This window comes from Lampris incognitus, chromosome 6 (genome assembly GCF_029633865.1).
Source record: "Lampris incognitus isolate fLamInc1 chromosome 6, fLamInc1.hap2, whole genome shotgun sequence".
NCBI lineage: Eukaryota > Metazoa > Chordata > Actinopteri > Lampriformes > Lampridae > Lampris > Lampris incognitus.
In genome coordinates, this window is record NC_079216.1 from 36990626 (window position 1) to 37009997 (window position 19372).

The following is a 19372-nucleotide window of genomic DNA, read 5'->3' on the forward strand; positions in this document are numbered from 1 at the left end:
CATGTGTGGTGAGGTGTGCTGTGTAACCGTTAGTGAGACACTTGTACTTGTCTGCCGCTCATGAGTTTCTGTAACCTGGGTTGAAGAGTGGCAACAGCTGTAATGATACCTCTCTCTTGTTGAAGTCTGTTTCTCTGTTTGGTCTTTATGTGTGTCAGAGCTGAGAAAGTGACCTCACACAAGTATGTAGACCCGAATGTCTCCAACTGGTAGAGAGCCTCTTTTGCAAGCTCTGGGTACTCCTTCTCCACACAGCACCAAAACTGTGTTAGTGATGTCTCTGAAAACTTCAGTCTGAAGCCACTGTCTGAAGACAGGTCAATGAGGCTCTCATGGAGTTGCTCTGGTGCTGTATCCATGCTGCTGGGCATGAATGGCCTGCGTATCCAGTCATGTCTAGTACACATGTCCTCAATGTCTGGGAAGTAGGGTTGAAACTCAGCTGACAGTTTGGCCAGGTGCATTTTTACAGTTTTCAAAATGTTCTGCTTCATGTCAGCTATCCAAGAGTTAAGCTGAGGGAAATTACTGACATCCCCCTTTTCACACCGTCTCAACCAGAGGTCAGTTTTCCTCATGAATGCTGAAACTTTATCAAACATCTGAAGAACAGTTTTATCATCACCTTGAAAGCGCGTGTTCAACTCATTCAGACGGCCAAAAACATCAGCAAGGTAAGCCAGGTGAGCCAACCAGGTCTGGTCTTCAAGTTTAGCAGCCAGAGGATGTCCATGCTCGGAGAGGAAATCGCACACCTGCTCTCTCAGTTCCCATAGTCTCTGTAGTGTTTTCCCCCTTGATAGCCAACGCACGTCTGTATGTAGCAGCAGCTGATGATGGTCACCGCCTGTTTCGTCGCACAGCTTGTGGAACAGTCTTGCGTTGAGAGGTCGTGATTTAATGAAGTTAATCACTTTCACAGCGTCAGTCAAAACACTGTCCAGTTCTGGGCTCATGCGTTTTGAAGCCAACGCTTCTCTGTGAATTATGCAGTGCATGCTTTGGATGTTGGGGTTTACCTGCCTGATGCGAGAGACAACTCCGCGGTGCCGACCTGTCATAGACGCTGCCCCGTCTGTGCATACATGCGAGCAGCGCTTCCAGTCCAACGCGTGCTCCGTGAAAAAACAGTCAATCAAATTAAAAATGTCCTCACCCGTAGTTTTTTCAGGTAGTGGCTTGCAGAAGACGATGTGTTCAACTATATCGTTGACTATGTCATCTTTGAAACGAGCAAACATGACCAACTGGGCTTCTCCATTCACATCAGTAGACTCGTCTAGCTGTACTGAAAAAGAGCCCGCTCTTTTCAGTTTATCGGTCACCTGCTGAACAATGTCACCAGCCATCTCATCCCCTCTGCGGCATATTGTGTCGTTAGACAGCGGTACTGACCGGATTGCATCTGCTGCTTTTTTATCCACCATAGTTTCAGCTAGGGTAGCTGCTGCTGGTGCAATTAGCTCCTCTGCTATTGTATACGGCTTTTTAGCTTTAGCGATTAGCAAAGCTACCTGGTAAGATGCTTGAAGGGAAGTTGCTGAAGTCTGACTTGCGGCACGCATATGATTTTGCGCTCCCCTGAACTCTGACAATTTTCGTTTGAAGAAGTCAGCAGTCTTGCCCACTGATGACTGGTGCCTCGTGCTTAGGTGCCGCTGCAGGTGTGCCGGTGTCATGGCGTGGTTTGATAGTACCTCTCCACATAAAAAACACAGAGGCTGCTGAGGTTCTGAATCAGTTGCCGTAAATCCAAATAATACGTAATCGTCTTTGTAAAGTCTCTTTTTGCTGTCTGTTTTGGTTTTCTTTTCGGGTGGCCCCGAGTCTCCTTCGTCCGTTTTTTTTAATTTGAGCCATCTCTCCATGTTGTCACGACTTCTTTTTCTTCTTCTTTTTCTTCTTATTCTACTTCATCTTCTTCTTTGTTTGTTTATAACATTAGCTTAATTTCAAGTGCTAACCTGAATCTTGCAAGTTACTGAGTTTTCCCACAACACCTTCCTGCAGATGTTTCACAATAAAATCATTATTAAGAAATTAATGGTGTACGCCCACTGAAACACTAGGGGGCTCATAATTTGGAAACGGATGCAGATCGTGTCAAGTTTGTATTAACAGCGTCATGCAGTAACTTTTAACAATGCAAACGGGAGCGAGATCTCTTATTAAAATACAATAAATTACACTTGTGAAACAGATGTAATTAGAGAAAAAAGTCCTGTTACCCTTTATAGTTTAGGTAGATAAAGGTCTCAGTCACATTTGAGTAAAATAATCCTATTTCTATAAATGTCATAGGATCTTTTTTTAAAGATATTTTATTTTCACGGACCCCTTGCAATTACACCACGGACCACTAGGGGTCCGCGCACCCCCAGTTGAGAAACACTGCTGTAGAGTGACCGTTAGGAGGCAACCCTTTTAAGTATTACATGGTGTCAGAATCAACTCTTTAGTGCTCACATCGACCTGACGACGGGAGATTGAGGCTACCAGTGTTCTGATGCCACGGATGGATTGGGACTCGTCCAACCTTCCCGATGCGTGGAGAAAGTTTCGCCAGCATGTGGAGCTTATGTTTGCCGGACCACTAAGTTTAGAAAAGGAGGAGGAAAAATGCAGCTACTTGCTGTTATGGATTGGAGAGAAGGGCAGCGACATCTTCAATACATGGACTCTCACTGCAGACCAGAAAGAAGGTATTGAAAACCTATTATGACGGCTTTGAAGCCTACGTAATGCCCAAAGCTAACCCCATGTTTGCACGTTATAAGTTCCACGAAAAGATGCAAGGCGAAGGTGAAAATTTCGACCAGTTTGTGACTGAATTAAGACTGCTAGTGAAAGACTGTGATTATCCTAACAGTGACGAGATGGTCAGGGACAGAAGTGTGTTCGCCACAAACTCAACAAGAGTGAGAGAAAAGCTTCTCTGTGTAGGTCCAGAGCTAACACTGGAAAAGGCCATTGACAGCACGATCACACGAACTATCACAGCAGCAAGTAAAAACAATGGCTTCCCCCAAAGCAGGCATAATCAACCAGTCTGTAGATGCAGTTAGTAAGAAGCCGTTCAGAAAAGGACAGGCACGTCACGACCGTAAAACTGTAAACAAAACTGATGCTAACGGTGCCATGCAAAACAAAGGATGTGGTGCGTGTGGAGGAGAGCACAGCCGCACTGAGGAATGTCCAGCAAAGGGCCGCCAGTGTAACAAATGCAAAAGATTCAGTCACTATGCTAGGGTGTGTTGGACACCACCACAGCACCGTCAAGCACAATATAAAGCTGTTATACAGTCAAATAGGATCACTGCTTGTGGTAATTCAGGTCTCTCCTATTGTACTATCACAGTACTCACTGAGTGGCATCACTGTTTACTGTTATTTCAGGACTCTCCTATTTTTTATTTTGTTACACTTCTAGCATTATCTTCATTAGTTATTTTACAGGAGTCATCACGTTTTTCCACACATAATGTTGCACATCTTCTTAAACAAGATTTGCCATTTAAAAGTTTGCTTTGGCTTTTGCCCATTTTTTAATGCTGCAGTCACTCTTACCCTGAAATTTCCTTATCCTGACATTCTTTTGCCAATGAGTCATCACCCCTAAGTGAATGTCATGACCTTCAGCCATCTATCTGTGGTCTTCAACACTGCATCCTCATTTAAGCAGGATGCTGTATCACAATCCCTTCTCCACAATCTCATGAGCAGTCTCTTCTCACCCTGGGAGTCGGTCACGAGCTGCCCTCAGGGGAGGTAGACTTCCTGGGTCTTAGGTGATTTTTCAGTCCCTTCCCAGCTGGCCGGTCAGATTCAACCTGTTCAGAGAGTGGATCAAGCAAGGCATGAGATAGACATCCCGGACGAGCCCCTAAATTGTTGTAGCAATTATTTAGATTCCATTCTGACATTAAATGTGGAGCAAGACAAAAGTCTCTTACAGTATTGTCACACTTTAATAATGCATTAGCATGATGCTCCCGAAGTCAACCTTACAAGTATGCCCCGATCAGTATTACACAGTCTCTCTTATAGGGCAGTTGTTTGTTCTTCTCCCTTATATCATGTCTTTCAGCTCGCATCCCATCAAGGCTGTTTCTCCAATTATTTGCTACACTCCATGAATTTCTCATGCATCTGCTATCAGCTAACAATTAAAAATACAGTTCACATGGAGAAGACACTTCATAACACTGTCTTTGTTCAGTTACATTGAACTTTAAGCATCTGTCTAAGCAATATAGACTTAAGTTAAACATTGCCAAAGCTTATAAGTAAGCAAACATCCTATATGATCATATGGCAGACATGACATTGCCTTCACAACTGGCAAACAGTTTGTTACAACTGAACTAACAAACTTTGGACTCGGTAATAACATTAGACATGGACAAAGCTTGGCAATAGCTTTGACTAACTAGACAAGTATCTATTTACTTCGGATTAAGTTGAGAAAGTTTTTCTGAAGTTTCTTATGATGTCCTCATTATTTCAATTTGGAAGGAAGTAAGATGTCTGGAGACCTTCTCTGGTGGTGGTGGTGGTGGTGGTGGTGGTGGTGGTGTGTGTGTGGGGGGGTATGTTGATCATACTATATTAACAAGTGACCAGGAGATAAAAGATGTTCGGATGGTACAAAATGCCAAGAACAATGTTGGCTAAGATGGAGGCTCAGGATTATAAAGCAATTATTAAAAGATGACTTCTTAGCCTTCAGGGGCAATTGTAGATTAGGTTCCTCAGCGATTCCTGCTTTAGACTAAAGTTCATCTTGCTGTAAAAGTGCTGTTATCTTAGTACTTTTTATAAGGATAGAATATGCTTGCTTCCCAACGCCGAGGTCCACAGTGATATGAACCTCAAAAAGTCAATTTTAGAATTGCCATGCTCGTTTGTGTGATGGTGAAGGAAATAGCTGAATGATGGCATGTAACAAATTAATGTAATTGTTTTTTATTTTTACTTTATTTTCCTTAGTGATGACAGTTATCATTGAGTGGTTGGTCCATCACTGTCCAGTGAGGTAAAATACAGCTCTTAGGGTGAGGTTGTACACAAAAATAGCTCCTGGTACATTATAGGTTATCTAAAATTGTGTGAGAAGCATTATATGTTGTATTTTAAACTGTTATGTTAAATAATCATAATTAGAACTTCGGTATTGTAACTATACCATCAGATTATTCACCACCTATGACACTGTAAATTGAGAGATGATCTATAATGTTTTGCTTTGTATGCTGCACTCCCAAAGGGCTACATAGAAACTTTGTAGGAATACAGATGTTTTCTACCATTTACTTAACATAAGCCTTCTTGGTGTCTTTTCTCTCTCCCCGGCTCACTTTCTCTCCCTCTGACTGACCCAACCCCTCAACTTCAGCATAGCAGAGGCAACCCACCTCTCCTGGTTGAAGGAAAAAGAGAGACAGAGGGAGCCACAGAGCACCACAGAGGAGAAACGATTGAGACCGAAGACACAGTGCCGCAGAGTGAGAGTTGCCTCAACCCAGCATCATGCCTCGCTGCAGACTGGGCCCTCCCACCATGGTACTCTTGGTGATCCTACAGGGAGCAGCGGTGGTGTTACTCTTCGGCTGGTATGTCCAGCTCAGCCCATGCGGCCCCACCCCCTCCCAGGGCAAAGTTCATGTGTTGCTGTTGTCATCATGGCGATCAGGCTCATCCTTCTTGGGCCAGGTATTCAGCCAGCACCCATCTGTTTTCTATTTAATGGAGCCCGCGTGGCATGTCTGGACCAAACTAAAGATGCCTGGCGCCCGGGCACTTAGGATGGCAGTGAGAGATCTAATCCGGAGCGTATTCCAGTGTGACTTGTCCGTGATGGAGGCCTACATGCCAGAGCACCACAACGTGTCCTCCTTGTTCATGTGGAGTCATAGCCGTGCCCTGTGCTCCCCACCAGCCTGCTCTCTCACGCCGCGGAACCAGTTCAGCAACCAGACGGAGTGCAGCCAGCGCTGTGATGCCACAGGGCTGCAGGGGGTTGAGGAGGCCTGTCACTCTTACAGTCATGTGGTGCTGAAAGAGGTTCGTTTCTTTGAGTTGGAGTCACTCTACCCACTCCTCCAGGACCCCAGCCTGGACCTCCGCGTCATCCACCTGGTCCGGGATCCACGGGCCGTGGTGCGATCACGAGAGCAGTCAGCCAAAGCCTTTATCAGAGACAATGCAATCGTCCTGGACCAGGGGGACACCCCTGTCGCAGACACACAGTACCGCGTCATGCAAGAGATCTGCCGCAGCCACGTGCGCATCCATGAGAGGGCCACCTTGAAGCCCCCGGGGTTTCTGAAGGGCCGCTACAAGATGGTACGCTACGAGGACATGGTGCGCGATCCGCTCATAGAGATTAATGCAATGTACGAGTTTGTCGGTCTGGAGATGACCGCGCCACTGCAGGAATGGATCTATAAGGTGACCCATGGAAAAGGAAAAGGTTCCAAGAAAGAGGCATTTCAAATCACTTCACGTAATGCAGCTGACGTCTCCCAGGCATGGCGTACCACGCTGGCCCACGACAAGGTCAAGCGTATCCAGGAAGTGTGTAAGGGTGCTATGTCATTGCTGGGGTACAGGACGGTTGACAGTGAGAAAGAGCAGAAGAGACTTGAATTGGACCTTCTGGTGCCAAGGGAACGGTACCAGTTCAGTTGGCTCCCAGCCAAAACGGCATCCTAATAATATTTAAAAATAAGTGACTGAGTGGCGCTTTTAATTTATAACTATAACTATAGAGTCCAAATAGTCTTTACTGGCAATATTAGGAAATGATATAACGCCATTGTATGTAGGTCACTCTCAGCTGAGGAAAAAGATGATTAAATCAGTGACATGTGATGAACAAATACATAACAACACATTGTCAATTGTTTGATAATGGGTAGATATATATAACAGTATTGTCTGGCAATATCCTTTGCTGCATTTGACAATACAATGTTGACAGAGAGCAGCTGATGACAAGTTTAAAGAACATCTAATATTGATATAAAGAGTAACAGAAGCACCGGAAAAAATTATTGTTGCTCTGTGGTGAGCTGCTACCATCAGTCTATGATGGAAAAATGTTCTATCTGTTCTCATCTATTGTTTTAAAATGGACATCAATTCAGTTTCCACTCGGTGGCTCTGGCCTGTCCTTAGTGGAGACCTTTACCATGTGAGATTATGATTGAGTAGAAATCAGCCACCCATAGTGGAACAGAGAATAGTCAGGACCTGGTATTATTCCCTGGGACTGAGAGGGTTCAGTTGCTTTTGTGATGGATCTGGAACAAGGTAGGTTGAGAAGCAGGATTATACTGCAAATCAAGCAGAAAGAGTATACCCCCTGCATGTATGAAACATCAAGCAGTCATGCATACATAATGGTTGTTAGTCATTACTGATTCTGTAATTATTATTCGGAAATTATTCCATGGCATTTTTAACCCTTGCTTCCTGGAATACCTCCTTCCTTTTTGGCTATGTTCATCTCAGTTATGTCCTTAATTGTTCTTTTCTAAATGCCAAGAGTATGAGACTTTTAAACAAAAAGTAAAATCTGAAATCACATTGATTTATAAGCATACTATAGATGTGTTAAGAGCCAGATTGATCTATAGTACTATTTTTCAAGTTGTTTGTAGTTTGCTGCATGTTTCTGTAAACCCTCATTAATCAACACTATTTCCACCAAAATCAAACTTGTATAGCTTACTCTATACCGTGTGTGCAACCCTATTTAATGAATACACAGCAAGGTTGCGCCGAGAGAAACACCGATTACTTTTCCTCAGCTTATTTTAGAAAAGTCAGCTTTATGATAACTAGAGGATAACACTTTTTAAAAAAGTTGTATTACTTGTGTTGGTTATTGCATAACTAATCCGGAGCTTGTACTCAAGTAAGTTAACAAATGTATTCATCCCTACAAAAGTTAATTAATGCTTTTGTAAATGCACCAATGCTTTTCAAAAATCCCCCCCCCCATACTTTCCTCTAAAGTATGTCCTAACATGACAAAGCGTGCTAAAATTACACCCATGTTGACACAGCCATTTATTAATGGTTTTGCGAATCCATATTTGATATATGTTGATATATGCGTTTTTCACTTGTCTTGAAGTTTTGATGTGTCAAAAATCCATGAAACAATGACTGCAAAATGTTGATAAATACACTTGCCTCCACTCCGGGGATTGCAGAGTGCAGGTTACACTGTTTAATCAATCTGGTTGAGATTCAGTGCCACGCTTAAGGTCACTTCTACAGGGCAGATGCTCGGCAACACGGGACTGAACTCTGGTCCTCAGTCGAAACCATTCTCTGTAGACACTAGGCAAACCTCCTGGCCTGTGGTGGTGTGAAAAACGTATCCCTTTTCAACATGTATCAAATATAGATTTGAAAAGCCATTAGAAGCGCAAATGCTTGGTCAAGTCAAAGAGAATTAAAATGTGACTGTCAAAGCAGGTCTATTCCTTTAAGAGGTTTGCCGTTGGTGAAAATTAATGTGAAAAATTAGAAACTTGTGTGTGTTAGCCCCAGGGTGATATGCAGCAAGTGGAAAACTTTGCTCAGTACACAGTGTTCTTTGAGTGTGTGTGTGTGTGTGTGTGTGTGTAGCAGTTGGTAAGTGTGCAGAGATATGTGAATATGTGTGTGCGCACATTGAATTCTATGTGGATTTTGCAATTGAGTGACAGTTTAACATTGTAAGGTACAGTTTTTTTTTGTCGCATGCGAAGTTATCATGTGCTTAACCCTTGGTGTTCATCAGTATCTAGTGTAGCACATTCAAGAAGACAAGACATTGAAGAGGAAAGCATACTGGATGCGGTGTTGTGGCAACCTTGACTGAGAAGGCCAATATTATGTCATATTGAAATCTGCACAGTGCAAATCCAAAAGGCTAGGACAAACAACCCCAGTTCAAAAGTTGATTACACGGGGGCGTCTGGGTAGCGTGGCGGTCTATTCCATTGACTGCCAACATGGGGATCGGCAGTTCCAATCCCCGTGTTACTTCTGGTTTGGTCGGGCATCCCTGCAGACACAATTGGCCATGTCTGCGGGTGGGAAGTCAGATGTGGGTATGTGTCCTGGTCGCTGCACTAGCGCCTCCTCTGGTTAGTCAGGGCGCCTGTTCGGGGGGGAGGGGGAATTAGCGTGATCCTCCCACGTGTTACATCCCCCTGGCAAAACTCCTCACTGTCGGGTGAAAAGCAGCTGGCGACTCCACTTGTATCAGAGGAGGCATGTGGTAGTCTGCAGCCCTCCCCGGATCGGTGGAGGGGATGGAAGAATGAGGTAATCGTCTGGGTACGATTGGGGAGAAAAAAAAAGGGGGGGTTGATTACACAATTGCTCCATTTCAGAGCACTGATGAAAGCATGTAGTTGAAACGTTGCTCTGTAGTTCTTTTTTGTACCATATAATGTTTCACCTGCACTTTTAAGTTGGGCAGTTATGTAATAATTAATTTTTTGAGCTGGAGTTGCCTGTCCCACGTTTTTTAATTTGCATTGTGCAGTTTATTTTTGTTTTATCTCATGTTTTTAGCAAATGGCAAATCTGATGTACCAAGAAAGTGAAGTTGCTCATGTAGTTTTCTCAGTTCATAGCCCAGACTTACGATTTTTTTTAAAAAAGTGACATTTTAAGGGTAAGTCACTTTTGCCATGGATTCAAAAGAACCAAGTGGATCTCCAAAGGGTTCAAAGCCTGTTCAAACTGTTCTGAACTCAAATGTTTTTAAAAAGAGTTTCAGTTCTAATTACTATAGTTAACAAATCAATCTTGATGCTTAGGCTAATATCGTTCTCACTGCTTTACTGTAGATTAGTTAAGTTTGTTACTACAATGCTTTTGGAAAACCCACCACTGATCAGTTAAGTGCCTCAATCGCCACCAGTGTGTTTCTCCAAATAATGTGAATGATATGAAGTTTCAGCTATGGGCGCGCGCGCACACATGCATGTGTGTGTGTGTGTGTGTGTGTGTGTGTGTGTGTGTGTGTGTGTGTGTGTGTGTGTGTGTGTGTGTGTTTAAAGCAAAGTAAATCAGTTTGGTTACAGTGATGTTCTATGATATTTAACATATGTATGTGATTTTGCCTCCTATACTTGATCATATGTAGTTTAAATGCACAGACAAGTGACAATGTCAGTGCCATACAGTGGGTTTTGCTGACAGATTAGGCCAAGCCAGTTTGTTCTTGCATTTATCTGAGGACACAATGATTTATTACGCAGAGATTATACGGTACTTGGGATTTTTTCAACTGATGATTGCAGTAAATCAGAATCAGAATACCTTATTCTTGTGTTGCTGTCTTTTGCATTCTTCTTGCCCTTGCAGAAAATTGTCTGTGTTGCTTTATATAATGATTGATTCATAATAGTCGTAGAAATATGACCGTGAGTCATAAATAAATTGTCCCAAAACATTGATTTTCCCTTGGATTTTTCTTGTCTTCACAAGAAGACACTATAGAGAGCGGGTTGCCGTGGAGGCATATTTTGCACAAGACTGTCGCTTAGTGGCGTAGTTGGGGAACTACAAGCAGGCTCGGAGAACCGCGCTTAGTTGATACTGTTTTAAACTGACGTACTTGTGATCATGCTGTCCAAACCAAAAAAGAAATATTTTGGTCCTCATGTTCAACCATACACTTAACATACCTGTCAAAGTGTTTTATCTATATGCAGGCCCAGAGGGGCCTGGGGGGGGGCTTTAACCCCACCCAGATGATCGGATAGCCCACCCTATTGGGTTTCGATGTGGGAGGTTAATTCATAGGTAGACCTTTGGAAGCCTAATATACGCACCAATAGAGCTGATACATGTTTTCGGACCAGCTCTAAATATGTTTTAACATATTATATATTCACTTTATTTACCTATTCTTGTGCTCAGAATTTTCCAGGCATTACCTGGCCGACCCTCCAGTAAATTTTCTCTCAGAAGGGATGACGACTGTAAAAACACATTCTCAATGAGCAGGGGGGCTCGATCCCCCAGGCTCCCTCTCCTTTCTGTGATTGACCAGCCGGCCCTCCTTGTGGCAAGTCATCCAGTAATATGTCATGGGCCTGTCTGTGAATGTTCTCATGGGTGTGGGCTAATATGAATGTTGGCCCATTCATATTAGCCCACACCCAGCTCTATATCCTGAGTCATTCATTTACTAAGTCCAAAAAAATAATTAATATTAGCCCACACCCAGCTCTAAATCTAGAGTCATTCATTTATCAAGTCCAAAAACATGAAGCTCGTAAAACAAATGAAAACAATAGAAATGTGGGTACCTTAAGTTTTCTGTTTTTATCTGACAATCATTAATAGCAACAGTAATGTAATATTAAACACTTAGACTTTGAGAATCACTGGGGGTTTTAATACATGCTGTGACAAAGTCAAATGGGAGACTTTATCTATGAAAGCAACACTGTTTTTTGCTTTAGTTTTTCAGGGTGAGGACCCCCCTCCCCCCTACCCACCTTTCATCCCCAGTCAGTGTGGTTTAAAGCAGGGCCGGTTAACACAGAAGTTAGTCTAGAGTGTTTTAAATCACAGATACAAAATTAGAAAAAAAAAACAAGGGCCATGTTGAAATGCTTGCTGGTATCAAAACGAGTCCCTTCTTTGAGCCGGGACATGTAATGTAAAGCGACGCAGAGAAATTGGCCATGGCCCAAATATCCATGAAGAAGTAGAATTTGTGATGATGATCCAGTAATTTAACAATTAAATCACCCTCTTTGATGTGTATATTAATAAAATAGGCCTATACTTACTACAAAACGAATATTTACATGAAACTAGTTGGTGCAATATTTGTAAACCGGATGGTGCTGCTGCATGTGTGAGACGGGGGCGGAGTTCCCGAGACAAGCTGCAGTGGACAGAGAGGGGAGAAGAAGAAGGAGAGGGAGACTTAGGGGGAAAAGGAGGAGAAAACCCAAATCCCTGAAAGGAGAGGCGTCACCTCTCGTACTCGACACTCCCTCCGGATCGACAATTTATTCCTAGACCTAAATTTTACACCTTAATCGTGCGGAAGTTGAAATCGTCTCAATGAGTTTGTCCTCTGCTGATGGTGCTGCGAGAGGCGGACTGCGCCACTGACGGGGGGAGGTGTCCTTGAGCCCCGCCCCCTTCCTCCCTAGCCGCTGATTGGCATTCCGACGCACATCAATCATTCGCTGTTATGGTAACGACGGCAATCTGCGGCAGCGGAGTCCGACTAACTAACCACGCCGTCCGGATAGCGGAGTAAAGGAGCGGGCCGGAGGGAGGTGATGATGGCCGCGGTACCTACGGCGTAAAACAATAATAATAAAAAAACAAAACAAAACAAAAATTACGAAAAGAAATGGGCTCTACGACGTCGCAGCAGCGATGGCTAGATCAACAAACAGAGCCGCTAGGGACGGAGGTGCACGGGTGGCTGCGCCGACGGACCGGGGAGAAGCGCAAGAGCTGGCGGACGCCCGGGAGCTGTCTGTGGAGGAGGTGCTGAAGTCCCACGAGCAGCCCATCAACGAGGAGCAGGCTTGGGCGGTGTGCTACCAGTGCTGCAGCGGGTTGAGGTCGCCGCGGAGCACCTGCGGAGTGTACCGGGTGCGGGACCCGTCCTCCATCCTCATCCGCAGGGACGGGACCGTGTCGTTACAGCGGGAGTCCTGCGGCGGCGACGGTAGGAGAGACGTCTCAACTTCTGCTCTGCATGGCCCCCGGGGCAACCACGTAGGCTGTCGTTTATGGTTTATTAGTCCTTGGCGTATCATTAACCAGGGTCGTTTATGTTTCGTTACGTGCGCAATTTGTGCGTTGGATTCAGCTGAACAGCCACAGTTGTTTATATTTGAACTTTATCAGTTTGCTCTCGTTGCACCACCTCCCTCCACCCAATCAACAGTGACTACCTGGGTTATGCCGGTAAATGGTTAATCATTTATAGGACGCAGCTTTACTCTAGTATCTCCCTCCCCTGGTTTAAACAGAAAGAAAGAGAGAAAGAGAAACAGTTCAGAGCTCAAGCAGCTAACACGGAAGCTCGTAGGAGCACCGCAGTGTTTGGGTTTTGTCTTCCCAGTTAAAATGCCTGCAGTGTGGCCGGCCTGTTCCTGCATGGCAGTCAACCGGAGTGGTCGGGGCCGGTGATCAACCGTCGATTAGAGAAGACGGCGTTTCAAAAAAAAAGAAAGGGGGGGGGGTCATAAAATAAAAACATGGAGAGGAGAGTTTGCAGTATGGTGTGTTACCATAAGCAGGGTCAATGACGAAGTTGCAATCGATGAAAACAAAATTCAGCTAAATAACTGGTGAAGATATTGCTCGTTACATGCCCCTCTCTTCCCCCCTGTCTTGTCTTTGTGCACAGCCGCAGCAAAGCCTTGATTTGAAAGTGGAGTTAGACACGTTTTGATATAGATTTGAATGCTTGGTGTTGCTAAGGAACAAGGACGAATGAGCTGTTGATGTTTTAGGACCATGGTTTTCAATCTGGTCCTCGGGTACCGCCAATGCTGCTGGTTTTCTAATCCAAATTAACCCGTCGTGTCAGGTTTTCCAGCCAGAGACCTGGAACAACAGGTGTATGCAAAGCAATAACCTGTCCGAATGGAAAACCTGCAGTACTGATGGTACCCGTCCGAGGACCAGATTGAACACCATTGTTTTACAAAGTCATTGAATCCCTCCAGGCACAGTTAGAAATGTTCCACTTTGGCTCTGCAGCATTGCATGAGATGTTTACCCCCCATCAAGGGTGTTTCCTGGCCAAATAACTTTTTGTCTCTTCTTACTGATCCACAAACTATTCACAGACCACTTCACTTGCGTCCCAGATCTCTTTACTGTCGTTGATTATTAGTCCTCGATTGTAGTGATTCTGCCTACATTAATAGTTTAGCAAATCAGTGAGAGGATGTTTAATTTGAGTTGCTTTGGCATTGTGGGGACCAACTTCCTCCCTTTCATAACCTTATGTTAGTATTGCAAGCGTTAATTTTTAAGCTTTTTGTTGGTTAATCACACTTTGGAGGAAGTTTAGAACGAGATAAATGACAATCCCAGGTCAATTATTGCATAGTGGCACATCTGGGGTCCTTCGGGGTTCTGTTTATGACACACTGCCTTGTTAGTTGTAGAGCAGGCAAGAATAAAGACAAAATGGCAGTAAGAGGATTGATAAGATCCAAATATAATTTTTTTTATGCATGCTCAAAGGAAATCACACAAGTTTCAATGGCCATTGAAATTCTAGCTAATGGTCATGGCAATTTGCATATGAAACTGATCGTTGTTTTTAGTCATTATACCACTGTATTGTTTATAAGGTGGGGATGCCTGCAGTCAGTTTAAACTGAAAGAGGTCACTTAGATGAGTGATGACACGTTTCTGTCAATAAACGTTGTGTCCAGATGAACGGATTCAACTTTCTGTGCTCCAAATATGGATTTGGCTCACACCCAAAACAATGTGAGTGTCGATTTTGCATCCTCAGCCACTAGGGCCACTGGGACACCAGATTGGGATTATAATTAATCAGAAACACGGTGCAAAGCAACACATGTACGGGCACACACACACACACACACACACACACACACACACACACACACACACACACACACACACACACACACACACACACACACACACACACACACACACACACACACACACAGAGCAATCCCCTAACCCTCAAGACAGTCATAGCTCCAAAGTTCCAGCACCCTTTTTTGTTAAATTTTCTGTTTGGAAGTCATAACCATTGAGCTCAAGTGCCCCCCCCCCCTCCAAGATTTGATTGCTTTAAAAAACGTTTTTTACAGCTTCACAAGAGTAGTACTGAATTTTCAGCTATCAAGTGTAATCAGTTTATGTTTAAAGGCTTATATGAAATGAAACAAGAAGAAATAGGAATAGGACATGCAGAAAACTACATTAGAAATGTCAGCAGTGGATAGCACCGTCTAAGGACATCAAGACAAGTAAAGACCGGCCCTGTCTTGTGTCTCATCACACTTTAAAGGTGCATCTGCAATGCTTTCCAAATCTAAAGGAGCATTGCTTTCACAGCACACTTGCAACCTCTCATTAATAGATGTAGTATATGGTTGCATAGGTCTAATGGACATCACATTGTCCCTTGTAAAACTGACTGCACTCACTGCAGCTCCCATGTTCTGCATTAAAATAAATGGACTCCCTTCGGTTGAGGTGTGTACGAGCCCTCGAAAAGCTGCTGGGTTTTTTTTTATGTCTTAATAGTTCTCCTGTTTCAACTGGGTGGCCCTCATCAAAGATGGAACAAGAGATAACAAGAGAAACCAATACTTTTATATAGGCCTAAACACATAAAATATTCTTGATGGGCTTACTCATCGTAAGACTGACATCAGCGCTGTTGACAAGGTGAAGATATTTAGAGCAAAGGTGAAGCTCATGGTCTTTATTATTGACTGTGTGTGGCTGAGGCCATTATCAACATTATTACCTATTTAGAGTTTGGATGTCCCCGTCAGTTTATGCATATTAGTCCTGCAGAACACAGATGACCTTGGGTTTGTACTTGCTCCGCTTTTTTCTTCTTTCCTTTCTCCTTCATTTTCTTTTTCTTTTTCCAATTTTACCCCTTTTTCTCCCAAATTGTATCCAGCCAATTACCCCACTTTTCTGAGCCTTCCCAGTCACTGCTCCACCACCTCTACCAATCCGAGGAGGGCTGCAGACTACCACATGCTTCCTCTGATACATGTGGAGTCGCCAGCTGCTTCTTTTCACCAGACAGTGAGGGGTTTTGCCAGGGGGACGTAGCGCGTAGGAGGATCACGCTACCCCACCACCCCCATCACCCGAACAGGCGCCTCGACCGACCAGAGGAGGCAATACATACCCACGTCCAGCTTCCCAAATGCAGACACAGCCAATTTTGTCTGTAGGGATGCCCGACCAAGCCGGAGGCAACACGGGAATTCGAACCAGCAATCCCCATGTTGGTATTTGTAGGCAATGGAATAGAGCGCCACACCACCCGGATGCCCCTTCATTTTCATTTTCATACAATTCTGGGTAGTTTTGTTCATTTCAACCTAGTTTTGCCTCACTTGATTTTCTTTCAAGTTTCTTTTTCTTTTTTTTTTGTAATTCTTTTGTAATTCTTTCATACCGATGGCAATTTCACCTCTTGGACTTTGGCAAGAAACGGCAACGTCTACCAAGGGAGTGTATCAGGACGACACCAACAAATCTCCTCGCACATGCAGCGGATGAGCTTTGTGCTAATTTAGGAGAATGAAACCTGGCTGCTATCCAGGAGATATAGGGGCAGCTTTACCTGTGCTTTTTTTTTTAAGAAATTTTTTTAAATGGGCAGCACGGTGGCGCAGTGGTTAGCATGGTCACCTCGCAGCAAGAAGGTCCTGGGTTCGAGCCCCGGGGTAGTTCAACCTTGGTGGGTCATCCCGAGTCATCCGCTGCGTGGAGTTTGCATGTTCTCCCTGTGTTTGCGTGGGTTTCCTCCGGGGGCTCCGGTTTCCTCCCACAGTCCAAAGACATGTAAGTCAGGTGAATTGGCCGGACTAAATTGTCCCAAGGTATGAATGGGTGTGTGTGTGTGTGTGTGTGTGTGTGTGTGTGTGTGTGTGTGTGTGTGTGTGTGTGTGTGTGTGTGTGTGTGGGCCCTGTGATGGCCTGGCGGCCTGTCCAGCCCTAACCCAACCCTGAGAGCAGGATAAGCGGTTGAGATAAGGGAATGGAATGGAATATTTTAAATGACTTCTTTAGAGCTGTTCATAGTTAGAGATCATAAATTGGCATGGCTACACGACATCCACAAGAGTTTCCAAAGAGTTGGATTTCACACATCACCCAAAACATCAGGGATGACTTCATGGCCTTATTCGTCTGAACTGCAGTCCTCCCTAGGTTGGTGAACCAGATATATCCACCATTGCTGGCAGCCCCAATAGTGCCTTATCAGCATCACTGCCCATTATCTTAGCTTGCCCAGTTGAACGAATGTGATCCAGTGCATGCAATCTGATATAAACAAGGTATTTCAGGAGGTGGGGTACTCAGACAGAGACTCCATTTATCATGAACAAAGCCTGAAAATGTTGACATCCCTGTTCAGTTTGACTTAACATCGCAAATGACACAGATTTTGCCACGTTTATGCAGCTAACTGGCCAGTCCTGACTCTGAAAATACCACTTGGATCAAAGACGGAGGTGACAAGAGATGTGTTCTCGATGTCCTCCTCCTAAAGGCTGCAGATTCTTCCCCATCTCGTGTTTGCTGACCATTAGAGTGTGGGAAACGGGGAAGTATCGTCGGTTATGTGACCCAGTCTGTCCATTATTCAAACCTGTCCGACAGGTTCAGAGTGGCTCAGGTTATCTCGCTGCACCCATTCTGAGGGCCCATGAATAGAGAGTGTCTTCACTCTGTCAGGACACAGCAGAGTTTCATTACCATTCTACTTCAGTGTCAGTTGCTGTCTTTGTTGTGTGCTGGACTTTGTGCTCTGTGCAGATGGGTGACATTGTCAAGGCTCTGCGGTGGGCCCTGCGCTCAGCACTTTGTGGTCGACAAGAAAAGATGCTGTGATGGATTGACCCGCTGCAACATGGGTGTTTTTCCCACTGTTTGTTCCCTGACTCTCTGATCTCTCTTGCGCTCTCTCTCTCTTCATATCGCTTCCTTTCTCACTCTCCACCATCTGTCTTTCTTGCCCTCGTTCCCTCTTTCTATCTACTGATCTCTCTCACATCTCTTTCTCGTTCGCTGCATGCCTCCCCCTCCGTCTTGTCCCTCTGTCTGTCAGTGTCTCACTGCGCCGTTTCTGTCTCTGTTTTGCAACTCTGTCTTTGTCTGTCATTCCCTGTCCATTCTCCAATTTCTCTGCAGTGAGAGCTGCTGAATGAGGCCTCCCGGGTGTCATTACTGACATCTGAGCTGGGAGCAAAACCCTTTTTACACACACACACACACACACACACACACTCTCTCTCTCTCTCTCTCTCTCTCTCTCTCTCTCTCTCTCTCTCTCTTAAGGAAAAGTAAAAATACAGTTAGGAAGTTATATTAAGATGTAGAATTATTCATACAAATGACTGAAAGTAAAGAGTTCATACAACTAAGAAATCCATCCCCATCAAAGTCAACGTTTAAGCAGAATTCTGTCATCATCGACAATTTATAATTTCATAAATGGCGCCATTGAAACTATTTTAACCAGCCAGAGAAATCACTTGGATCGCTTGCATGCATGCTTTGACGTCATGTTAATGGACTCTGCACATGAAAGTGACATGATGAGCAAGTCTTAAAACAATGGGATTGCAGCAGCCTTTTTGTTTTGGTTATTTTCCTTCACTTAAGGATGCTATTACTCTCAATTTGATATGGTTGTAGGCTAGCAGAATCTGCAACGAAATGGTACTCGCTGCCTTCCGAGTCATGTTCTGTCATCTTGTCTACAGACAGTTGATTATGGCTTATGCGTTTTGCCCCTTCTGTATTGAACAGTGACACCCGTGGAGTTTCCCCAGAATTGAGCCTATGTGATGATGTGTGTCGCTCTTCCAGCACATTCCATGGTGTCTCCTTGTGGCCTTAGGACAGCAATGCAAAAACCCTCACAATTCTCTCATAAAATGGCCAAAGATGTCTGCAGCTTTGCTCATTCTCACTGGTTCTCGATATTACAAGCTACAAACCCATGCATGTATTTGCCTTACATCTACAACTTGCATCGATTCCTTTAAACTGTGGCACACTGATGCATGGCTGAGTTGTGGTCGTGGGATGTGTGTCATTTTGATATGCGATTTGTAGGACTGCGATGGAAATTGGGGCTCTCTACAAACTCATCGTCATAAAGCAGATGAGCTGTTTTCTGGGGGGTGGAAATACTGTCTTATAGTCACTAGTCCTGACAATTAACCGTGTTGAATCAGTGAATCAAAGTTGGAGTATTTGTTTTTTTTGGTATTTTTATTTGGTTGGGAATCGGTTTAGGATGACTTTAAAGATCAATTACAAGTAATAACTACTGATTGAGTGTGGTCTCCTTTCTTGCAGGTGAAGATGACACAGACAGACCTTCCTTTCCACCCATTACAGAACGTCAGGTAAGTACATGGATAATAGTTCTATTTGCACCTTGGCACTTGAGGAATTTCATTGCAAAATAAGAAATCCACTATATGGTTGAAAATAGTGTAAAGTACTTCTCATTGAAACAGAAGTTGCATTCCAATTGAATGTTTTATAAATCAGATTTTTAATGAAGACATCATGTGCTGCTATATATAAATCCCTATATAAATTGTTTAA

The 19372-nt window shown here is 44.0% G+C and overlaps 3 protein-coding genes across 4 annotated transcripts in view; 2 read left to right on the forward strand and 1 right to left on the reverse strand.

The window, feature by feature from the left end:
- chst6 (carbohydrate sulfotransferase 6) overlaps nucleotides 1-6844 on the forward strand; it is a 28806-nt gene extending 21962 nt beyond the window's left edge. Inside the window, exon 2 of one of the 2 annotated variants that reach the window (XM_056281268.1) lies at nucleotides 5396-6844. In XM_056281268.1, the coding sequence (XP_056137243.1) occupies nucleotides 5530-6714 (1185 nt within the window). In that variant the 5' untranslated portion in view covers nucleotides 5396-5529 and the 3' untranslated portion in view covers nucleotides 6715-6844. The remainder of the gene's footprint in view (nucleotides 1-5395) is intronic. The other variant, XM_056281267.1, reaches the window with a different exon arrangement.
- Nucleotides 30-1679, reverse strand: LOC130114523 (SCAN domain-containing protein 3-like). Its single transcript, XM_056282397.1, has one exon. It carries the CDS (start codon nucleotides 1677-1679, stop codon nucleotides 30-32), a length of 1650 nt encoding a protein of 549 aa, XP_056138372.1.
- A 5076-nt stretch (nucleotides 6845-11920) lies between the features above and the next one.
- Nucleotides 11921-19372, forward strand: part of spire2 (spire-type actin nucleation factor 2) — a 28091-nt gene continuing 20639 nt past the window's right edge. Inside the window, exons 1-2 of the mRNA XM_056281261.1 lie at nucleotides 11921-12718; nucleotides 19118-19167. Of these exons, the coding sequence (XP_056137236.1) occupies nucleotides 12421-12718; nucleotides 19118-19167 (348 nt within the window). The 5' untranslated portion in view covers nucleotides 11921-12420. The remainder of the gene's footprint in view (nucleotides 12719-19117; nucleotides 19168-19372) is intronic.

What these genes read in the sequence shown, in the direction of transcription:
- LOC130114523 (XM_056282397.1), bottom strand. Translation starts at nt 1,679, where the DNA reads ATGACACCGGCACACCTGCAGCGGCACCTAAGCACGAGGCACCAGTCA.